The following is a 22,782-nucleotide window of genomic DNA, read 5'->3' as shown; positions in this document are numbered from 1 at the left end:
TATCTACCTATAATTGTGCTCCTTTCAGAAATAGCATCATGTTTATATACACAGTAGTCAGTAATGTGTGTATTAAACATAGCTATTTTTGCTGAAACTGTAAAATCATCACTGGACAACATTTACAGAGAACCCAAGACAGGCGAAGAGCACTTCAGAAACATCCTGACATTACAGACAAAGGCACATTAATCTTGAAAAATGTATACACAAACATTCAGAAACATTAATGCATTAAGTAGAATGTTTGGACATACTATACTGAATATACACTCAATGTACATTTTAATAAAAATACTCTTACACCTTTACATTTATCTATCTATTCATTCAATCAATCACGTGACAGCAGTATAATGCATGAAATCATGAAAATATACAGGCCAAGAGCTTGCAATTTTTTATTCTAATAAAACATCAGGATGAGGAAAAAAAGTATGATCTCTGTGACTTGAAAATGTTGATCTGGGATTATCACAAACAATAGTCTCCTGAGTTTACAACTAGGGGCAATTTACTGTAACTAATGCACTTAAAAGCCTGACAAGCACACTAGTGTACCACAGAGGAATCTGATGTGGACAGCATGCAAACACAGTAACATGAGACTCTAGAGCTGTGAGGCAACAACGCGACCTACTGCACCACCATGCCACACACACACACACACACACACACACACACACAGCTGTCACCTGGCATGCAGTTGAGTCATATTTCCAAAAGCTGCATGTGTTAAACAGAATCATCTGCCAGGTCTTGTCTCCTGACAATATCTCTCTGACAGCAGTCCGTATATTAATCCGAGTTCCTCTGTGCACTGTTCCCATTCTGCCTCTCACCTCTTCAGAGACAGACGATTTTACATAATCTGTATTAGTTACACAATCTTTCCTTAATGTCTGCATATACAATAGACACAGTAATATATATCGAGAGAACATCCGTGATTTGACTCACTGATGATGATTGACTGTTACCCATGAAGTCTGCATTCAAAACTGTTCCTAAAATCTTCCATGAAAGTATTTTAACAGTCAGTTTATTGTCATTTTAGCTTCAGTTTTATTCATTCATTTAAAATAACAATTTTTGAAATATGATCTTACAGCAATATTAAATATTATTTACAAAGAAAAAATTGAAGCTTAAGCTTAAATTAAGCTTGAGATGAAAAGGTTCCACTCATCTGGAAATAATGAAAAAACTAAGAACATTAAACATCTTAGTCGTATAATAAGTGTCATAACCTTTCAGGGCTAGTAGAAAAATAAGCTTTAAAATGAAAAAAAAAATTACACACATGCAAGACACGAAAATATTCCTAATAAATGTTTGAAACCAACTAACTTGTTCATAATTAGCATGGTGATACATATTCTAGGAAATGTACAGAAATTTCTACACAGTTTATTTTATAAGCCACAATACCAGTCAAAAGGATGATTGAGTATATATTTAATTGTCTTTGGGATATTTAGTAAAGCCTGATAGTTGAAACTAATATATATGACCAAACTAAAAAGTGAACTAGTTGACATGCTCACTTGGCTGTAACTGGCTAAATCAAAAAGTAGTATTTTTACATCTAGACAAGTAGTTTTTAAATAACTCAGTTGGTTTCCTCAGACAAATAGTTTTCATTTCTAATTTAACAAGTGCTCTGACTACTTCAAGGTTTCAAAAGAAGTGAAGCTCGCTCATGAAGCTGTTTGAGAACCTGTCAAGGGTGTTAGAATGCTTTTAAGAATTTATGGACACTATCTACCTCCATATATTATTTCACAATGCTAATATCTTCTTGATTGTACTTTGAAAATAGTACAAATGAAGAATAACTATCTATGAGCTCTCTATATTCGTCCTACCCTTTGACCAGTAGTGTAAATCATAAAAGTAACAGAGAATTTTAAAAAAAAACTGTAAGATCCTCCTACATATCAAGTGATCCCATATCATCCCTAATCTAGTAGCACAATATAATAGTGGTACAGTACTCAATTTATAACAATGTTTGAGATAGTCTGGCAAGTAAAAAAGGCCTACTGGCTCAGTAATTTTCCCAAACCTATTGCCCATATCCGCCATTTTCCTCCAATGAAAACATGCATATGACTAAATTTCTCTGAATCCTGCACTGTCAGGATAAAGAACCTCCCCCTCTAGCAAAGAATACAAAGATGTCAACATGTATTAATTCTATACACTCACTGCTATATAGTTATAATCAAGGACACAAACAAATGCCTGTCTGCTAGACATTAAGATGCTTATTAATAATGCTTCTTCAGTGCCCGTCCAATCAGGAGAAAGAGCAGGCCAGAGAGTAGGGAAAAGAACACGCCCACTGGGGCGAACATAAAGGAAAGGCCATATGTAATATTCAGCTGAAAGCTTGGACAATTGTGACTTTTTTGGTACTCTACATACAAACCCACCATATCCATCACCTCCAACCAGATGACAGACAGCACAGTGGCAAGAAGGATGAAGAAACCTAAGAGGATGAGACGGAATAGGAGAGTCAGGCAAATAACAGGAAGCAATGAGGGATTTTTTTTAGAGATTTAGCGCCATTTCTAAAATTAAATAAAAAATATGGAGGTTTTTCTTTTTGAGAACAGATGCATAAAATGGTATACAAAAATGTACTATTGTAGTACAATACTTAGCTCACCAGCTATGAGGTAAAGGCCACCACCTGCTTTATAGAGGCAGGAATTGGTGAATGGTGCAGCACAGATTATGATGAAGCCACCCAAGATGACTGCAGCCACACCCAACAGCATGAAAACACTCCAGAAGCCTCTGTAGACTACACAACACACCAACTAATTTCTACTGAAATATACTTGCAAATAACTGCATATGCATAAGATAATAAAAAAAAAAAAAAAACTACATTAGTATTTCTAGCAATCACTTGTGAAATGTTTATCAAAATAAATGTGATCAGTACAATTCACTGTCCTTAAAGTTACTTACTGATGGCAGATTCGTAAGTGGTTGCATTGTGGGTCTGTTCAGAGACAGGGAAGGGAAACAGGTAGGATTGCATGCACACCTTGGAGTATGGCTGGTTTGCTTTGGGGATAGGCACAAAAACATGTACAATTAGTTTTCATGGTCAGTGTGCTGTAAATGACTCAAAATGGCATTTTATTTGGCACATTCCTTTAAATGAATGATAACAAATGAAGAATAACAAATGTACTGTCTCAGCAATCTTTCACTTTATTGAACCTCTCTATATACAATGCTATAGTCAGTCATGAACTACTCATGTGTGTATCATTCAGATTAACAGGCTTTAAACATTAAACATCATCAGTTTTCTTCACTCACTGTTTTCTTGCTAAGTTCTGTAGATTTTTTCTCCGTATAATGCAGTCTGCATTACCATTCCTTTTTTCCTCTGCATAACCATACCTTTTTTTAAATGAACATTGTAGCAGCAAAATGTTTCAGCACAGTAAAAGAAAAAATAATTGAATTTCCTAACTGTAGATTATTTTGTCTCATTGTTGTTATTGACACATATTATAACCCTGTAGCAAAGGTCATTTTCATTACTAATTTCTCTGCTGGCAATATAATCATTTTAACCAAATGATCAGACAACAATTAAGAATTAATTAAGCAATAAATCAGTAATACATTTAATACAGTACTGCGTCAATGTTAAATTATAAAAATACTACTACTGCTGGCTATAATAAAGAAGCAGCCAAATTTAATTCTATCACAGAACTGATGTCTAAGTAGGAAAAATAAAACTAGAAAATAAATTATCACTATAATTCCCACTGTTATGTTTTTGCATGTACAATGGAAACACACTGTTTATTAAGCAACTTATGCAGAGTATATGCTCGAAAAGTGATATTAACAGCAAAACTGGTTAACTATTACACATTACCTCACACCTACATTACGATTACTAAAAGCTTGATTAACTTTCAGCCTAGAAAGTTTTAACTTACTGAACCAGAACTTCAAAATGATGTCCTCATCCCCTCTTCCTCCAAATGAGCAGCGCCAGAAAAAGCCCTCATGGTGAAAGGTGGAAGAGTTTCCTGCAGTTTGGTTCACCATCGAATGCCCATGCTGTGGAAGAGCACGGAACGGAGGTCTAAGGTCAAAGGGCAAGTTTGCTATGTTTTTTGATGCATGTATGAGTGTGAGTGTGTGTTTGTTTGGGCGTTATATGATTACAAAACAGCTGGAATGCTACAATTTTATGCAAAAAGCATATCCACTAGTATTACTGAAATCACCATTAAAAGATACCTTTAATGTACTCAAGTAGTAGACATTAAGACATGTTCATTTCTCTGTATCAATTTGAAATATACAATAAAATAATTGTATATCATAATAATGTTCAAGCAACAGCAGAACTGTTATTTAAACCTACTAAAGTCACATAGTGAAGGTATCTAAGGAAGACCATCAGTTGATTGCAATTAAAGGAGTATTGCCATGACTAAAATATCATAACTTACACTGGGAAATTTGCAGAAGCCTCTGGCCACTGTAGAACAGTACTCACCCTTTGGAAATGACTGCCCATGTGTGTGACTTCCATGAATAGATTTGACATAAGAGTGTAGACATTGCAGTGAGATTCCAGTTTCATTGCCCATCATTAAGTCTGGTATCATGCTCTAGCATGTGATATTCTATACTTGTTGGGATCCTTATCCACTATTTAACCACTGTAAATAGTAATCTGATATGTAACCATACCTAGCTCTAAATTGAAATATACAATGATGCAATCTAGAACTTACTAAAAAAAAAAGAAATACTGAATTGTTGATAAAGCTTCATAAAGTAATTTAAAGGTCAGTGAGTTATAGTTTAGACTCGAGGTTCTAATTACTACACCTTGTAGAGTGTGTCTATGTAATAAACAATATAAATAGCGAACAAACTAACCTTAATGTCAGGCTAATGTTTAAAACCCCAATGGCACTGAGTTGTTAGAATTATACATGTTTTATTTGATTGTTGTAATACCTCTTTAAATATAAATATATTTAAAACACAAACTCATCTTTCCACCAACCTCTGGAATATCCGAATCTGGTTTGCAAGTCTCCAAAGCCAAGAGCCAATAATCTGTACCAAATGACAGGAGGATGAAGACTGTCCCCAAGGCACCAAATAGTCCAGCAAAAAACAGTGCTACACTCCACTTCATGGTTAAATCCCTTTCTTTTCTCCCTCTCAGTAAATATATGTCAGTCTTCTGAAACTGGTGTAAATGGAACTCCTTGGATTTTTTCTTTAGGAAGTTGTGCCTGCAAGCACTTCTCCAGTATCACACTGTGCTGGTGTCCTTAGACGCTATACAATAGTTTCCCGAAGCTTCGTCCCACTGGTTTAGAGAGAGAGTGTTTGGCGTGAGAATAGGGAGCAAAGGAAAAGTAGAGAGGGATCCAGATGTATAGAATTTTTCATGTGGACCATCCCCTTGTACTATTTTTGAACTGCTGATTGAAGATGCCTGCTGTCTCTCTCAGAGGTGTGGTCTGGCTATGGGAAATATATTGGGGGAGGGAGTTGGCATGGCCCAAAATATCTACTGCAAACTGAAGACCGCTTCTTAAGACTAGATAGTTAGTAGTGAGATGAGTGAGAATAAAGACACCAGAGCTTGGCATTCCTGCTATCTTCTTGTTGTCATCACCACTCCTTACAGAACAGTAGGTGCATAGTTGTGAAAATTAAATATGTCCACATATTCCGGTCCTACTGTAGGCTCGCAACTGCATTATGAGAAGCTGTTAGAGGTGCATGGACCTACAGTATTCATTAAAACATTTGTTCATGCAATTTCATTTAATCATTTCTCTACAAATTCTGCCTTGCAGTATCTTCTATCTTAAAACATCAACAAATGCCTGGTTTCAACTTTAATTGGGCTCTAAAAAGTCCATTTTCTGTAGAGTGGGGCATTTAGCAGAGAGCAGAGAAACCAGCTATCAATTAGCACTGTGCTGTGAGTGGAGATCAGAGACGCAGTGTTGTCCTTATAAACACATTTTAATACTTCTTCTGCTTCAAGTACACAGACAGATGCAAGACACTTATATGTGTGAACTTCCTTATTTACCATATAATGCACTATATTGGTGGCATCAGTAATTTTATAGTACTGTCTGAGTTGTCAGTGGAGGATTGTTTTTTGACTCATCATGTTTTAAATCCAGTCTACAACTGATCAACACACCACACCACTAAATTACCACAATGAATAAAGATTGGTTAACACTTTAAAGTTATTTATGAAACCTTCCCAAGTAAGTATGGTTTGAATTCCAGCCAGTGTCCCCCTTACATCTGTCCTATATAGGGCTCTAGGTGAAACAGTCTATATAGTAAATAGTTATTTGGTAATCAGACACAAGAATTTTTACACGTAGCCTTGTTTGCAGTAAATCGATACTTATATCCAGAATCGGATATTTACTTTGTTTCAATGCAGAATAGAAAAACTGGGGCAAAAATGTGTCACCATATCTCTAGCTGTACAACACCGACGTTTAAAAACGTCGAAGCATAACCCAAAATTAGGGTGAGCCATGAAACTGGTTTATGTGAACTCAAATATATTCACTAAACACAGAGCAAAAAGATAGCATTAAATGTAGCCTTTTATTCAAGGAAAACCAAGTGAGCTGAGCTCTGTTAAATCTCTGGCCATGGATAGATGTCCTACCATTGGAATTAGTTTGGAGACTTTTGATGAAGATCTCTTAAATCTTTTCTTAGGATAAGGGTCTTATTTGATCATCTGGCTCTCCAAATGTTTAAAAAAATCTCTTTTTTATATTTTTACTCTTAAGTGAAATATATCTGCTAAGATTTCTCTCTCACAGAGAGAGAGAGAGAGAGAGAGAGAGAGAGAGAGAGAGAGAGAGAGAGAGAGAGAGAATTCATGAAGGACAACCAGCACAATGTATAAAGAGAGAGAGAGTATTTCAGTCTTGAATATCTGTTTGTAAAACAACATATGTCTACATGACATAGAATGCATATCAAAGCTTAAGGTGAATGAGCTACAACATCAGGGTCTGTATTCATAAAAAATCTTATTGTAAAGACTTTCTTCTAGTCCTCTTAAAAGTCCACGTCGCTACTTTTTTCAACACTTTTTGACCTTATGAGCTTTTTAAAGGTTTAAGACATTTTATGAATAACTTTTATATTTACTAGGATCTTTCTTTAATTCTAAGGGGAAACGCCCACATTTCGACAATGACGTCATTAGGAGCAACTTTTTGCTCACAAAAACAACTACATCCCGTCTTATTTTTCCTTCTACAGCAACTGAAATTGCAGTATTTTATTAAATTGTTCCCTTTTTTACTATAATATTAATTTTACCTTAGATAATACATTTAAAGGTTTTATTTTAAGCTGTTTTACATAAACATTTTATATTTATATACAAATATTTGCAGTTGAAAGCAATACTAATAAAAACTACTTTCTACAACAAATTAATTAGCGGGAAAATAATAGATTTAAAAGTATAAAAGTTTCTTAATTTACTGATTCATATTAGTGATGCATGCAAATCCAAGACCAAAAATATCAAGACAACATATTACAACCTCCAAGTAAATCAGACATACTTGTGTATAAATGTTTTAATAATGCATTTCATTTTAATTCAAATTTGCTCAAGCTTAAACGTTTTAAATACATATAAATGCATAATTAATTGTGTTACATAAGAAATTATTATTGTTGTTGTTGTTGTTATTAGTATTATTATTATACTTATTGTTGTTGTTATTATTGTTGTTTTTGTTGCTGTTGTTATTGTTATTATTACATTTTTCCCAAATCACTCGTCTCCGGCGTTTTCTTCTCTTCTTCTTTGTCTGTCAGATATGCAGATATGATGTGCATTACCGCCACCTAGTGATTGGGTTATAAAACTGACGCAGTAATAGTAGAGTAAATAGTATTTATTTATAGTATTTACAGTATTTATAGTACTGTATTTATAGTACTGTACAGGATTAACAATATAATGCAAAAAAATTATCCACATAGCATCCACAATATTAAAGCTAAAATTCACAGGGTTAATAACACATATTCTCATCTGCTAAACAGCTCAAGTCTTATTATAGTGGGTGCATTTTATTAACGAAAAATCACAAAAAAAGACACAAAAAAATACATATATGGAAAATCAACCACAGGAGGTCAAATAAGCCATCAGATTAATGAATTTTTTTATCTCTTTTTTCTATTTGGTTTTATTGTAATAAATAAATAAATAAATAAATAAATAAATAAATAAATAATAATAATAATAATAATAATAATAATAATAATAATAATAATATACATCAAGGGTGCGTTTAGGAAGCAAAGAAATGAAGTGCGAAAGATAAGAATAAATGATATATAAATTAGTTTAAAAAAAATAGAAAAAATATTCAAAACAAAGTTGAAAGTTATATATTAAGTGATGTTTAATAAACGATCAGAAACAGAACCTAAAACAAGCCAAGTAAAGACAATTAAGACTCTAATAATATTATTATTAATAATAATATTAATATATAAAATAATATTAATAATAATATTAATGACAAATTGTTTCTGTATGTAATTTACAAAATTTACAATAAATATCAGGATCACAATTAAATCTGCTTATGATCATAATTGTTGTAGTATTTATTATTATTATTATTATTATTATTATTATTATTATTATTATTATTATTATTAAGGATTTTAAATGTGGCGCGTGTAAATGGTGACGCAATGCGTGGACTGTACCATAATGAGGATGGACCGTCTTCCTACTAATATTTCCTCACTGGTCTCGCCGGCTTAAATGAACGATAAAATATATACTATAATATACGTACATATATTCATAGCGATTAATTTTACATAATACAAACAGTGATAATTAATGAAAAAACTATTTACATGAAGAGCGAATGTATTTGTGTATAACTCCCCCCCCGCCCCCGGAGCTTGGACGGATCCTGCTTGTGACGCTACACGTGTTTTGTAAAGAGAGAAACGCTGCTGTAGCTTCCGTGTGAACTGCACTGGGCTGTGAGTGGAAGCATGAAACACTCTGAATGTAATCATTTTCACGAATCTAAGAGACCTGCGTGGATTATAAAATGCATATACATGGTTGGTTTCATGGTGAGTAAGTTTTGTTTATTTAAGAGAAAGCTTTATATTGGTGGAGATGTTTATACGTGGAGATGATGAAGGGCGGCATAATACTGATAGGTCGAGAGTTGTGGGGTCCAACATGTTGTAGCTTAGTGGTTAAGGTGTTGGGCTACCAATCAGTGCTGGATTACTAATCAGAAGGTTGTGAGTTCGAATCCCAGGTCCACCGGACTGCCACTGTTGGGCCCCTGAGCAAGGCCCTTAACCCTCAATTGCTCAGGTGTATAAAATGAGATAAAAATCTAAAATTAAATTTTATTTGTCACATACACATACATACAGAGTACAACATGCAGTGAAATGCTTTTTACGTCTGTCCGGTATTCAAGCATAAAAAGGAATGGAATTAAGGATTACAAATAAAATAAATGAAATCAAAAGGTAAATAAATATAAATAAAAAAAGTATAAACTATATAAATGCATTGTATAGGCAGTACAAATTAAAATGATTTTGTGATTGTCCTTAAAGTGTCCATGTGCAGTATGGTGTGTATAAAGTGGCTGTGCTGTGCTGTCCAGAGTTAAAGTGTCATAGTGCAAAAAAAGGTTGTGCAGAAAAAAAAAGTGAAGATGGCGGGAAAGGTCCAGTACTAGATCCTGGGTGTTTCCTGGTTTAAACTCTGAATGGCCTGCGGGAAGAAGCTTCTCCTCATTCTCTCTGTGTTTGCTTTAAAGGAGTGGAAGCATTTCCCTGAACGCAACAAAGAAAAGAGTCCATTGTAGGGAGGGCTGAGATCCTTTACAATCTTCCTGGCTCTGGTCCGGGACCGCGTGCTGTAGATGTCCTGCAGGTCAGGGAGCTCGGTGTGGATGGTATGTTCAGACCGCACTACCCTCTGTAGGGCTCGCCTGTCCTGCATGGTGCTGTTCCCGAACCAGGAAGTGATGCTACCTTTCAGGACGCTCTCAATGGTGCAGGTGTAGAAAGTCTTAGCCTTAGCACCCGAGAGGGTAGTTTGAAGTCCCTTAAGTGTCTCAGGTGGTACAGACGCTGCCGGTCCTTCTTCACGAGGGTGTTGATGTGACAGGACCAAGATAGGTCCTGTGTGATGGCATACTGCTGATAGGTCGAGAGTTGTGCGGTCTAACATTGCTGGGATTTGAGGGATGTGGTAGCCTAGTGTTGGGCTACCAATCAGAAGGTTGTGAGTTCGATTCCCACGTCCACCAGATTGCCACTGCTGGGCCCTTGAGCAAGGCCCTTAACCCTCAATTGCTCAGTTGTATAAAATGAGATAAAAATGTATGTCGCTCTGGATGATATATGATATACTAAATATAACTTCCATAGAAGCTTCCAATCGGTAGCGCTGAACTACCTGTGACTACCTGTGATGAAGGTGATCCACCTGGATTTTCCGCATTCCTGCCTCTAATCTGCGGTGTTGTGTGTTCTCACACTCACTTATACAGTTTAACACAGAAAATGACAGTATTTACTCTAAATTAACCTAGGCGTGGTAGCTTAGTGGTTAAGACGTTGGATTTCTAATCAGAAGGTCATGAGTTCAAATGGTCCATCAAGCTGCCACTGCTGGGCTCCTGAGCAAGGCCCATATTACTCAATCACTCAGATGTATAAATTAAAACAAAAGTCACTCTGGATAAATGCCATACATGTAAATTAAGATCTTTAATGTAAATGAAAATGACTAAAAGTGTGGTGTGACTTCATTTGAGTTCTTGTTAGCCCAATTTTTATTGTGGGCTATTTGTTGAAACTTTGACAGAGTGTGTGAAGTTGCATTGTGTCCCTCATTGCATCTTTACTATCTTTGGATCCCATAATGAAACATGTTATTGTGTCATAGAAAATGGACAATGTATAAACAGTGTGTTAGCACTGGAAATAATACACGGCAGAATAAGGATTGCAGCTGTCATTGTTATTGGTGTATCTACATACATGCACACTCAACACTGTTTTTTTCTTCATTTTCTTGCAGGACCTCTTTGGGGTCAGTATGATCATCCCTCTACTGAGTCATCACGTGAAGGCATTAGGAGCAAGCCCAATAGTCTCTGGAGTAGTGGGTAAGCTTCTATGGCTTTGTATACAGTAGGATTTAGCACTAAACTCAGTAATAAATTTCAGCATATACATTTAAACATTTATTACATTCTGCTGGAAGCAGTTCTTAGGGACACATTGTTAACTGAAACAGTATGGGCATTTATTATGATTTATAACCACAAGATTTCCAGCTCTTACATCAGTCCAATCCTATGTAACATCAATATGGTAAATGTATATATTCATGGTTAAATGTGATTCTGTGCAGTCATGTGAGCACATTAGAGACAACAAGCAGACAGTTAACTGGTAATCATATGACTTGAGTCTGGTATAAAGATCTAAATTTGCCCAGACAGAAATTGTGGCAAAACAAAATAATGCATTTTGCTTTTTCACTGTCAAGTGTTGCTGCTCTTCAGTGTCACTGATATCCATCAATCTTGGTGTTAAAACCTAATATTCACCACTGTATATTATTTAACCATTGCAAATACACATGCAAATGTTTACTTGGCTTGGCACATCCGTTCATTCATCCACTTTCTGTACACTACTTATAATACACAGGGTCATGGGGAACCTGGAATCTATCCCTGGGGACTCAGGGACAGCCCAGCACAGGGCACAATTGCACACACATGTTCACACACTATGAACAATTTATAGATGCAAGGTGAGTCTTTGGTCTGGGGGAGGAAACCGGAGGAAACCCCCAAAAGCACAGGGAAAACATACAAAGTCCACACACACACAGTGAAGACAGGAATCAGACCCTCAATCCTGGAGGTGTGAAGCACACACGATAATCACGGCCAGGTTTCACTCCTTCACACAAGAGTAAAGGGGGACTAAATCTGGAAGGGAATGTTTAAAAAAACACATCTATGTGAGATGGGATTGTGTCCACAAACTTATGGCCATAAAGTGTATGAACCAGCTATGACCAAGTTGTAACGATACAGTAGACCAACTTAAAATAAATGTTAGGTTTCAGAGTTAACCAAGCCATTCCCTCGTGTTTGTATTGCAGGATCCACATATGGTGTTTTACAGCTTTTCTCCAGCACTTTAGTAGTAAGTAAAGAATCTTATTCTCTAACAAAGTATTATTCTCTAACTTCCTGCTCTAGCTTAAACTTTCATGTACAAAACACTAGGAAAAGTTTTACTATACACTTATTATACATTTTAATGAGTCACCTTCACGGTTATGGAGTATATAAAAAAATAGAATAGTGTTGTTATCATAACATGGATCCTCAAGAAACAGAAATTGCTAACAAGCAAAGAGCATGTTAATGTAACACAAGCGTTCATTATCTTGTCTCTACTTTAAATTGGTTTAAAACGGCCGGGTCATGAGACAAAAATTAGGATGAGAAGGAGGTGCTTGTTTAGTTTTTTGTTTTTTTTTGGATGCTAAGCATAGAGAGGAACAGCCAAAGCTCCGTTCTTCCCTAATTTATTTGGCCTGTAATTGCATTTAGTTGGCATGTTGTGTATGCTCGGGTGCTGTATTGTATGTGTTAATAGTACTAGTCTGAAAACTGAGCTGTGAAATGTCTCAAGCTGAAAAATCTGACCGCTTATATGACTCTTGGCTTTAACTCCATCTTGCATTAATCGTGGTCTGGATTAAACAAAGAGTATCAGGCATTAAAACAACACATCTCCTGATTAACTCTTCTTAATTTCCTTCTGTTTTGGGACACCTATGTTTAGCATTAAATTTCTTTGTCATGCCACAGTGGTAAATGGTAAAATAACGTATTTCTCTTCGTACATCGCTTACTAATGACAATATATTTAAATACGTTCCCCACACAAATGTTTATATTTTCAAAGTCAGTAGTGATATCAAACCGATTTTTGCTCACCACAAACGCTTGTTCATAAGCATCTAGAAGTTATATTCAACCACTAAGAAGGAAGAAAGCCAACAGTGTCCTGACTCGTTTGATATCAGACTTATGCCAATAAAATAATAGATTTGTTCATACTGAAGGTACTGGTAAAAAGATTTAAAAGATATATTGTCACATTTTCTTATCTTCTTTGTTGCTTGTAATGGCAGGGTAGCTGGAGTGATGTAGTGGGGAGGCGCTCTTCTTTACTTACATGCCTTCTGCTCAGTGCATTCGGATACGGCCTTCTGGGGATGTCCACCTCTATTGCCCTGTTTGTGCTGGCCCGAATTCCTGTGGGTATGTTATTGAGATTTGTTGCACTTATAAATCTGAGATGAGAAGTATATTTGATATCTTATTTGATGTAGTACATACAGGACTGACATTTGTCTTCTTTATTTGTTTATTATACAGTTTGTATATTTATTTAATGTCTGAAAAATAGTTATTTTCTTCTTTGAATATAACGAGTATTCAAATCATGTGAAATTTGTATTATGTATTTATCAGTGATATGTATTTCATTGTCTCCACAGGGCTTTTTAAACACTCCTTGTCCATTTGCCGAGCTCTCCTGTCAGATATCGTGTCAGAGACAGAGCGCCCTCTGGTGATGGGTCATTTCAATGCAGCTTCCAGTGTGGGATTCATCCTGGGCCCAGTGGTAGGAGGCTACCTTACTGAACACGAGGGAGGATTTTATATGTCCTCCTTTGTCTGTGCTGTTATCTTCCTCCTTAATGCAGGTGCACTAGATTTTATTATGTAAAACAAAAGTAAAAATAAATATCAGTCTACTAAATCTACTTGTACTGAAATTCAAATGTAAAGCTCATTTATCACAAACACAACCAGACACAGTACTAAATGTATGTATTGTTATTTGTGTATACATGCACTTAATTTCTGGTTGAGACGGTTTTCGACTGTGTGGACTTATTTAGACTGTTGTCATTCTCAGGTTTGGTCTGGATGTTACCATGGACTGAGATTCAAAACCAACATTTAACTACTAACAGTAATGGTAAAAACAGACAGACGTGTGACCGGCTGGGAAACTGCGATGCAAACCATCATGGTTGTACTGTGTCCTCTAAAACCCATCGTTCTGCTGGATCTCTGTGCAAGGACTGGGGTAATATGGCTCTACTCCAGCTGACCTCAGTAGGAGCACACATCCGCATTGTGGCCTCTTCTGATCTGTGGGATGTGTTCCTGGTGCGCCTACTAATGGCGCTGGCAATCATGCTTTATCACAGTAACTTCTCTCTGGCCATGGAAGAGCGCTTTGATTTGAAACCCAAAGTGACAGGGTACATGATCAGCTACAGTAGCATGCTGGGTGCACTGGCTGGGTGCCTGGTGGGCCCCATGACTCGTCTGTACAGAGGCAATATGTCTGCTCTGCTGCTGCACTCCACAGCCTTCACATGCACATTGATCTTCGTGTATGCCTCAGCAGGCAGCGTCTGGAACGTGCTGCTCTCCTCCACGTTCTTTGCCATCTCTACCAGCGTGGGCCGCACCTGCATTACAGACCTGGAGCTGCAGCATGGAGGCAGTGTGAAGGCCAGTGGAACCTTAATCGGTGCTGGCCAGTCAGTGACGGCAGTGGGGCGCATATTGGCCCCGCTGCTCTCCGGTCTGACTCAGGAAATAAGCCCATGTGGTCCACCAAGTCTCGGGGTGCTGCTGGCTCTCACAGCTCTGGTGCTACTGCTTGTCAGGACCCCAAAGTGGGCTAAGATGAAGTGGAAGAAAGCCAAAGAGTGATTGGATAGAGTTTCAAAGATACAAAGATTTAAGAGAATAAGGTACACTGGCAGATTTTGCTGGCAGCTGTTGAAGTTGGCATTTATCTGACTATGGAATCAATAGGTTTCTGGAAGTTGTGATCTAAGTCAAACTGGTTTGCTCTTAGAGTAGTTGCAGCAGATATGACTGGCAGTAGCCACTTGTGCCACCAAACACAAACTAGGAGGACCTGCCAAAGCTAATGGAGACACTGAGACTGATTCATGTCTGATACAAGTATTTACAGAATTTGTTTTTAGGGTTTATTTTGAGGGCTGGTCATGTAGAAGACAAAAGTTGATTTTACTAGCAGAAAATTGTTGTGTTATTATATGTATTATCCAGAAATAATAGGTGCATCAGCTAGTGTTGCTGCCTCCTAGCACCCCCAGGGTCCCTGGTTTGTTCTTGAGCTCAGGTTATAGTCTTTGTGAAATTCCACACTGTCTCCGAATGTCGTGTTGATTCCCTCTTGGATCCTTCTACCTCTAAAGACATGCTTGTGCATTGTACCAGATGATGAACTGGCATCCCATCCAGGGTGTATTTCTGCCTTTTCCCAGTGTTCCTGGAAAAGGCTTTAGATCCAGCATGAATCTGACAAGGATTATTCAGTTACTGAAGATTAATCGATGAATGAACATTGCCAGAGTACAACAGAGTATTACACTGTTTAATGTAGTATCTAATCATAAGTTAAGCTGAATAATTTAGGAACATGCACCCTTTTTGCGGTTTTGCTAGCTCAGAAATTTTTGCAGAACTATACTGCAGATACCATATAAATAACTTACCCTGTGTATGTTTAGTTATTAAACACCAGGTAAAAGGAAAAGAAACACTAATGAGTTACAGAAAGATGATGAATGATAATGAATCTCTGATGCAGCGGTTGGTGCACTGATTTAGTTAGTCGTCTAATTTTTATTAGGATGTTCCACATCTTACTATACAGGAAAATGTTAAAAAAAAAAAACTTCTCACATTTAAAAACACACTAAAATCATCTGTTAATATGGACAATCAATCAAAATGTATTATATTGTTTAGATTGGTATCGAATAATTACAGTTCAAGTTATTACAGTTACAGTGGCTTTATTCATTAAAGTGCATGGTCAAATTTGATTGTAAATCATGGATTAAACCGTCATGTCAAAGTACATGTAAAATTTGAGCATTTTAGCAACCTTATCATTATTTCTACTAAGTAGCCTGCTGAGTGCACTAGTACTGGTAAGTAGTAAGAAAATAGCAATATTGTTAATAATTAAATGTTTTCTACCTGATTTTGACCGCTTTATTTAAAAAAAAAAAAGTGCAATGTTTTTACAATACAGTGGTTTCAAAACTTCGAACATCCTAAAAAAGAATATTGCTGCCGACCCTGAAGTGAATAACAACACTGAATCACGTCCTGTAATGTTTAACAAGGCTCAAATCACATGTAAAGGGATTTGGATCCACTCCTTCATGCAGAACATTTTAAGCTATTTTATAATGTTAGGATTGTGCATTTGAACTTCAGTCTTCAATTCAGACCTCAGATTTTTTGATAGGGTTCAAATTTGGGGATTGAAATGGTTATTCCAAAACACAGATTTTGTGCTTTGTTAACTATTTCCTCCAGTGTGGCTTTCACTTTGGCTGGCCTTGTCGATCCTGTGGCTTCAACTGAGGTCTCCGTAGCAGAGGGTTTCTTGCCTCACCGCTGCCTTGCTCAGGAGGCTCTGGGCTCCATATCGCCGGGGGAGATACCATCTGCTGCCCTTCTCCCTCAGGCTCAGAGTCTCTGGTCCAGTTTTGCGAATGCCGCTGTGGAGCTGAGAGCCTGAAAGAAGCGGAGCCGGAGCTCAGGATTGATAAGCCATACCCCTCCTGCTCTTCATTTACCTCATCTACTGTAGCCTCCTTAAAGGGCTCCAGCCTCCTCAGAGATGTCGCTGGCATGGAGGGGGTACGGAAAGGCTGTCTAGATCTGGGCCTGGCTGGAGGGTAGCTAGGTTTTATCACAATGTCAGCATCACCTGAAAAATACAGACATACTCTAGCTATTGTTGACTACACAACAAAGCCTTGACAAGAATGATTAAGATACTATTAATGTTACAATAAAACTAACTTTGACACAAGAGTTCAAAACTGGATACAGTAAAAATACATATACATATGTATGTATGTATGTATACGTGTATATGTGTATATATACAGAGAGAGGCAGACAGAGAGACTGAGAGATAAGTCAGAGAGAGAGAGAGAGAGATTGTACAGTTCTCACCATTTCTGTTTAGCCTTTCTGTAGCAAATTGAGAGTTAAGACTCTGACCAACAGGAAGAGAAAAATATTTTGGAGCCTCCTAGAAGAGCAGAGAGGGAGAAAATGTGGGTACTTCAGAAGGAAATGACTAATAAGCGGAATGCCACCGTACAGGAGCAGTAAAAATATGTTGTGGAACTGAATTAAATCAATATTTGTTACCACGCTTTGGCGTCTTCTATGTCTAAGACTGCGTCGGATGCTGGCGTGTCGCCTCATTAGTATCTCTCTGTCTCTACTTTCATTAGGGAGGGCATGTTTATTGGTGTAGGACACCGTCTGAAAGAGTAAAACAATCGCAAGATGACAAAAGTCACAGCAATACCTGAAACTTAAAAGAATGTCAATCCTTTCACCGCTCCACAGTAATTATATGGATGTTACAATAGCGAATTTGGATGATTTTATTAAAAGATAATACTCTATATGTGGCGTATGTTCCATATGTTAAACTCACCCGTTCTCTGATCTTATACATGTTCTTTGACAGAATATCATGCATGCCACTCAGATCTGTCGTCAACAATGTCTTTTTTGGTTTGGCGAACTTGTCCTCCTTACTACAAAACAAACCAGAGGAAAAACATTACTGTAGCTATACAGCTGTACTTCAGCCTTGGGGTATGAAATTTAATGTCAAAACTATGCTCATAGAGTCATATGAGGCATCACTATGCACAGTAGTTAACTTTTAATAATAATAAAGAAGCGGACATACTCTAATAATACGATTTGTTCTGCGTTGATGCCACCAGATACCGTGTCCAAGATCTCCATAGCATTTTGTAGCTCCAGTTTTTTATAAAGGGCCACAATGCTAGACTCAGCCCGGTCATCACGGATCAAAATCTTACGAAGGAAACGGTTATTAAACCTCATAAACCTAACAGAAAAACAAGCTATAGGTCACCTTAAGTTGGTCATGAGTAAGAACTCGTATGCAAAATATCATTAAATCCATGTACTTGCATTTTGAGAGAACATCATTGGAAGCTAATAAGCAAAAATATATTATGCTCTTTTATATAAGTAAATAAATGTCATACAAACTATATCTAACTCTTATCTAAAAATGAATAGATATATTAGAAAAACTAAACAAATGTAATTAACAGAGACAATAAAGAGTGTCACAAAACCATATGTACAGTAATTCATTAATAAAAATCAAATAAGCATCATTAAGAAGCTGCTTCAATCCAAGCTTACAGTCTTATACAGTCTTACAGTTATTTGTGACCCATGCTTTAGCAGGTATTTCTTGTAATGCAATGTCATCTCTCAATCAGGGGTCTTATGTTTACCTGTCTTTTAATGAGTGATGATTCCAGTGTCCACAGAGATCCTCTATCCCTGCAGTGGTGTGTTCCATCAGCTGAAAGAAAGAGCAACTTGATTATGACTATTATCTTTATTTCTTAGATGCACATGTATGTATTAATTAGTATTATATTGTATAATGAATCTTTGGACTACATCAAGTTCGAGTGTCAGTATTATTTAATTCCACACCAAGAAAACGGAACAGGATGTTCATATCTGATTACACACCCTTTTGTGAATCTCAACATTAATGGTGCAGAGATCCCGGTTTGTTTTTCTGACATTCATCAGTTCAATAATTGGCCTTATACTGATACCCTAGGAGAAAAAGCATGTAATTCAAACAAAAGCTTAAAATAAAGTTGAAGCATATTCTTGCGTTACAATACAGTATTCTTCATTGATATATTTTAATAGAACATGACGCATAGTTTTCTAACACTAAAGCATTCAAAGCTGCCTGTAGTAATAAGTGTTATAGTAATATTTACATTAGTATTACGCAATAGTTACATTAACATTTATTCTGATAAACGAAGAACCATTGCTCATTGTTAATCAATTATAATTAATTCCAGTATTACCTGGACAAAGACTGTGAAGATAATGATGGTAATGCTGGTGGTGATGAAAAGCTTTTTACGAAGAATAGTATCTGGAAGGGTGAAAACTAAGGCAAATGTTATAGCTCCTCTAAGGCCACTATAAGCCAGACCAAACTGGTCTTTGAAGTTGAATGGGATGGTGCGGAAGGGGTTAATTATCTGTGTCAGTACCAGGATACCTAGAAGACAAGAAGTATTTAATCAGCTAATCAGATTGTACTGACTGATCATTTATCTGATTTTTCTACAGCAAATGTAATCAAACTTACATACTGTAGTATAACGTACTACACTACCATGCTTTGGGGAAAGATGGCATGTTTGTTTTGTGCAATCGTATTAGCATGGCTTGTTCTGAGGGTATAGATGTCTTAAAAACATGCACTCACTGTTCATGCACATTCTTGTGGTTATCGGATTGGTAAACATTTTTTTTTACAGGTGCAAAAAGTGAATGTTGTTTGTCTGGTCTTGGACAGTTTTGGGCAGTTGAAGATTATAGCCTCAGATTTCAGTTTTTGACTGACAAGAATGGAAATCACTGTGGTCTGTGTCCCTTGAGGTTCAGTGTGATAGGCATTCTGAGATGCTTTTCTGCTCACCACAATTGTAAAGAGTAGTTATTTTATGTTACTCTCCACTCAAAGCAACAGTTTGGTGTTTCTGTCTGCTGAACCACAGCTCACTAGATGTTTTTTCTGTGTGAATGCTAATGTTTTTATGCATTGCACTGCTGTCACGTGATTGTCTGATTGGATAATTGCACAAATAAGTGGGTGTACAGGTGTTTTTAATAAAGTGATCATTAAGCATATGTTGACAAAAATTTGAACACGTATATACAGTATTTTATACCATTTGGTATCAGTCTTATCCTGTACATGAATCTTATCCTGTTCAGTGTGTTAATAAATCATGTCAAACATAAACAGAAATGTTGCCTCTCACCTAGAGTCCTCCAGAGTTGGGCAAAGAACAGAGTAAATAGGACGTAACCCCAGTTCCACTCATGGTCTGTTGTTACTGTAACAACACCCAGGAAGAAGAAGATAAGTGTCTCTGTCACTGTGCCAAGCATTTTGATGGTGTGCCTAATAGTGGTGCAGGAGCGCTGGGACACATTTTCTTCCACATAGTACTTCATGGTCAAGGCACAGGTCACAATGCTGTAACAGCACATCCATTAGGTTCTGGTAAAAGGATACACTCTATACATTGTACTGTCACTGGGAAAATGTTTCATTTCAGTTCTTGTATTTGAGTTATTATTTGCACAGTAGATTACTCACGCCATTATGCTGGAGATGGATAACAGCTCAGCCAGCAGGTAGGCGAGGTAGCTATACATGAAAATGAAGAGAGGCTCAATCTCTCTGACCTTCCATGTAAAGCGTGTAGTAAAAGATGCCACAAAGCCAAAAACTAAGCCAAAGAGAATTCCTCCAAGGCCTACCACAAAAAAACGTGCCACAGCCAGAAACACATCTGCCACATCCACCACTGGCAAAATCGCCACATGATTAAAGAGATTATATAGCACCTGTAACACAAGCATTGTAAGGGTCATTTATATAGCAGACATCATCACATACTGGCAATCCACTTTTATAAAAAACATATTCAGTATTCTGATAACGACAACACAACAAGGCTAAAATATAGCTGCTGTACTATGGAGTGGCAAACCAATTATATTCTGTATAATAACATGCTGCTAGCTATAAGGTCTCTACTGCCCTATCTTGGATACTGTACAACAATTGTTAAAGAGCATAAACCAAATACAATTATTCATTTAAACAAAGTTAGCAAATAGGTTTTGGATAATAAGTTTAAAAGTTCTAAGTTGTCTGTATCAAAAGCCATTTTTACTGGACTGATAGCAGGAAGTTTTACTCTCCTTCCTTTTGCCTTTGTTTCTCTGTTCCCAGGGACTGGCCACACCTGCTTTTACATGATCAAATGTTTGCACTTTTTGTCTGGAGTTCTACAGAAAACAAAAGATTTGCTAACAGATACTGGCCCACCTTCTGTTCGGCTATTGAACAAACCACAATTTTATTTTTAGTTTCATAGTTTTGCTGCATAATTGGTAAAAAACTTTAAAAACGTAACAAAATAAATACATTTTAACTAGAAAAGGTTATTTAGAAAGGTTAGAAGGTTAGAAAGGTTAAGCTTATATAATAAATAAATAAATAAATAAATAAATAAATAAATAAACAAACAAACAAACAAACATTAGCAGACGTTTTTGTGAGATAACATGTTAACTTACTATATCAGATTACTATGAGCTAATACAATAACATCTATGCATTGGCTAAGAGGAAATTTCCATACTTAAACTAAAAGTGTGGCTCCAAGATACTGACATCTCAGAGCCAAACATATAGCAGTAATACAGTAATTATATTGTTATTTATGCAGAAATACACATTGAAATTACTGAAAAACCTGTACAGAAAAATGTACACTTAGTAAGGGGTGTATTTTTTTACAAAGCTATCTAAAAAAAACACAGCCACATAATAATAAGTTCCTGACTGGGCAGTTGAAGCTGAGATGTCATTCGCAAAATACGTTATAGAACCAAACCAATAACAAATCTAAACACAAACTGTTCTATTATCAGAAACTCTGACATTTTATACATCTATGGATCACAAATGTTTCACTTACCACAGTGACAGCATCATTAAATAAGGATTCACCAAACGCCACAATGTAAAGCTGCTCATGGATGTTGACATCCTCAAACACAGTAAGCACTGCCACAGGGTCCACAGCTGCAATGATTGAGGCAAACAGCAGGTTTTCTTGCAGGGTGATATCCTGAACGCCAAAGGCCTGAATCTGGCAGATACCGAAAAGAGAGATGCCGATGCCAATGGAGTTCCACAAGGTGCATAAAGACATAGTGAGAGCAAATAATGCCTAGATGTTTTCCGTGATATACACAAATCATAGCAGTTATTTTAGACCACTTACATGCTGAATTTTGTAATTAGCCACAACAAGACCGAAAAAAATAGTGATTACAGAAGCTGTATATACATATATATAACTAGAAAGAGAGAGAGAGAGAGAGAGAGAGAGAGAGAGAGAGAGAGAGAGAGAGAGAGACTGTATGTCTATATCTTAAGATGTATGATATTACTAATTAATAATAGTGACTATGTATCCATGTGTCTAACAAACACACCAATAAACACACTTTTTTCATTTATATACAGTGAGAGTCATAACCCTAGACTCAATGTAGAGTACAGTTTAGTATACAGAGGTATAGTATTATAGTATACCTGCCTGTAACTAACTCTTTATCAGCTGTGATTAGTTTTTAAGGACTCTGTGGAGGACACGTGTGTTTGCTTACCTATTTTCGCAAATGAAGCAAGTAACACCCATAATGTTATCTCGAGCGGAATCTGAATACGAGGGTAATTTACAACAAACATGGGAAAGGTAGTTTTCTCTGGTTCGGGAAACGACTGTGGATTGTGAGGTGGACGCTGCGGTGGAGCTTTACTCGGTGTTGTTGTTGTTAAAGACACATCGACAGCGCACAGCAATTCTAGCAGTGA

General features: G+C 36.7%; 3 protein-coding genes across 3 annotated transcripts; 1 reads left to right on the top strand and 2 right to left on the bottom strand.

Annotated features, from left to right (window-relative positions):
* Window positions 1-1,105: 1,105 nt before the first annotated feature.
* tmem182a (transmembrane protein 182a) lies at window positions 1,106-5,408 on the bottom strand. Its single transcript, XM_060877279.1, has 5 exons — window positions 5,072-5,408; window positions 3,984-4,107; window positions 2,986-3,084; window positions 2,678-2,815; window positions 1,106-2,497 (listed from the first exon to the last, which is right to left on the bottom strand). The coding sequence occupies exons 1-5, from the start codon at window positions 5,204-5,206 to the stop codon at window positions 2,274-2,276; spliced, it is 720 nt and encodes a 239-aa protein (XP_060733262.1). The 5' UTR covers window positions 5,207-5,408; the 3' UTR covers window positions 1,106-2,273.
* A 3,654-nt stretch (window positions 5,409-9,062) lies between these two features.
* mfsd9 (major facilitator superfamily domain containing 9) lies at window positions 9,063-17,692 on the top strand. Its single transcript, XM_060876227.1, has 6 exons — window positions 9,063-9,198; window positions 11,180-11,267; window positions 12,281-12,324; window positions 13,325-13,454; window positions 13,694-13,903; window positions 14,119-17,692. Exons 1-6 carry the CDS (start codon window positions 9,115-9,117, stop codon window positions 14,928-14,930), a joined length of 1,368 nt encoding a protein of 455 aa, XP_060732210.1. The 5' UTR covers window positions 9,063-9,114; the 3' UTR covers window positions 14,931-17,692.
* On the bottom strand, window positions 15,843-22,095 carry slc9a2 (solute carrier family 9 member 2). The gene is made up of 12 exons (XM_060876226.1): window positions 21,878-22,095; window positions 20,649-20,735; window positions 20,485-20,535; window positions 20,144-20,361; window positions 19,175-19,374; window positions 18,819-18,908; window positions 18,572-18,642; window positions 17,986-18,150; window positions 17,725-17,827; window positions 17,430-17,546; window positions 17,229-17,307; window positions 15,843-16,977 (listed from the first exon to the last, which is right to left on the bottom strand). Exons 1-12 carry the CDS (start codon window positions 21,946-21,948, stop codon window positions 16,589-16,591), a joined length of 1,641 nt encoding a protein of 546 aa, XP_060732209.1. The 5' UTR covers window positions 21,949-22,095; the 3' UTR covers window positions 15,843-16,588.
* Window positions 22,096-22,782: the final 687 nt, after the last annotated feature.

Source organism: Tachysurus vachellii, chromosome 8, assembly GCF_030014155.1.
Source record: "Tachysurus vachellii isolate PV-2020 chromosome 8, HZAU_Pvac_v1, whole genome shotgun sequence".
Lineage (NCBI taxonomy): Eukaryota > Metazoa > Chordata > Actinopteri > Siluriformes > Bagridae > Tachysurus > Tachysurus vachellii.
The sequence above is the reverse complement of the archived record's forward strand: the minus strand, read 5'-3'. Positions and strand labels throughout refer to the sequence as shown.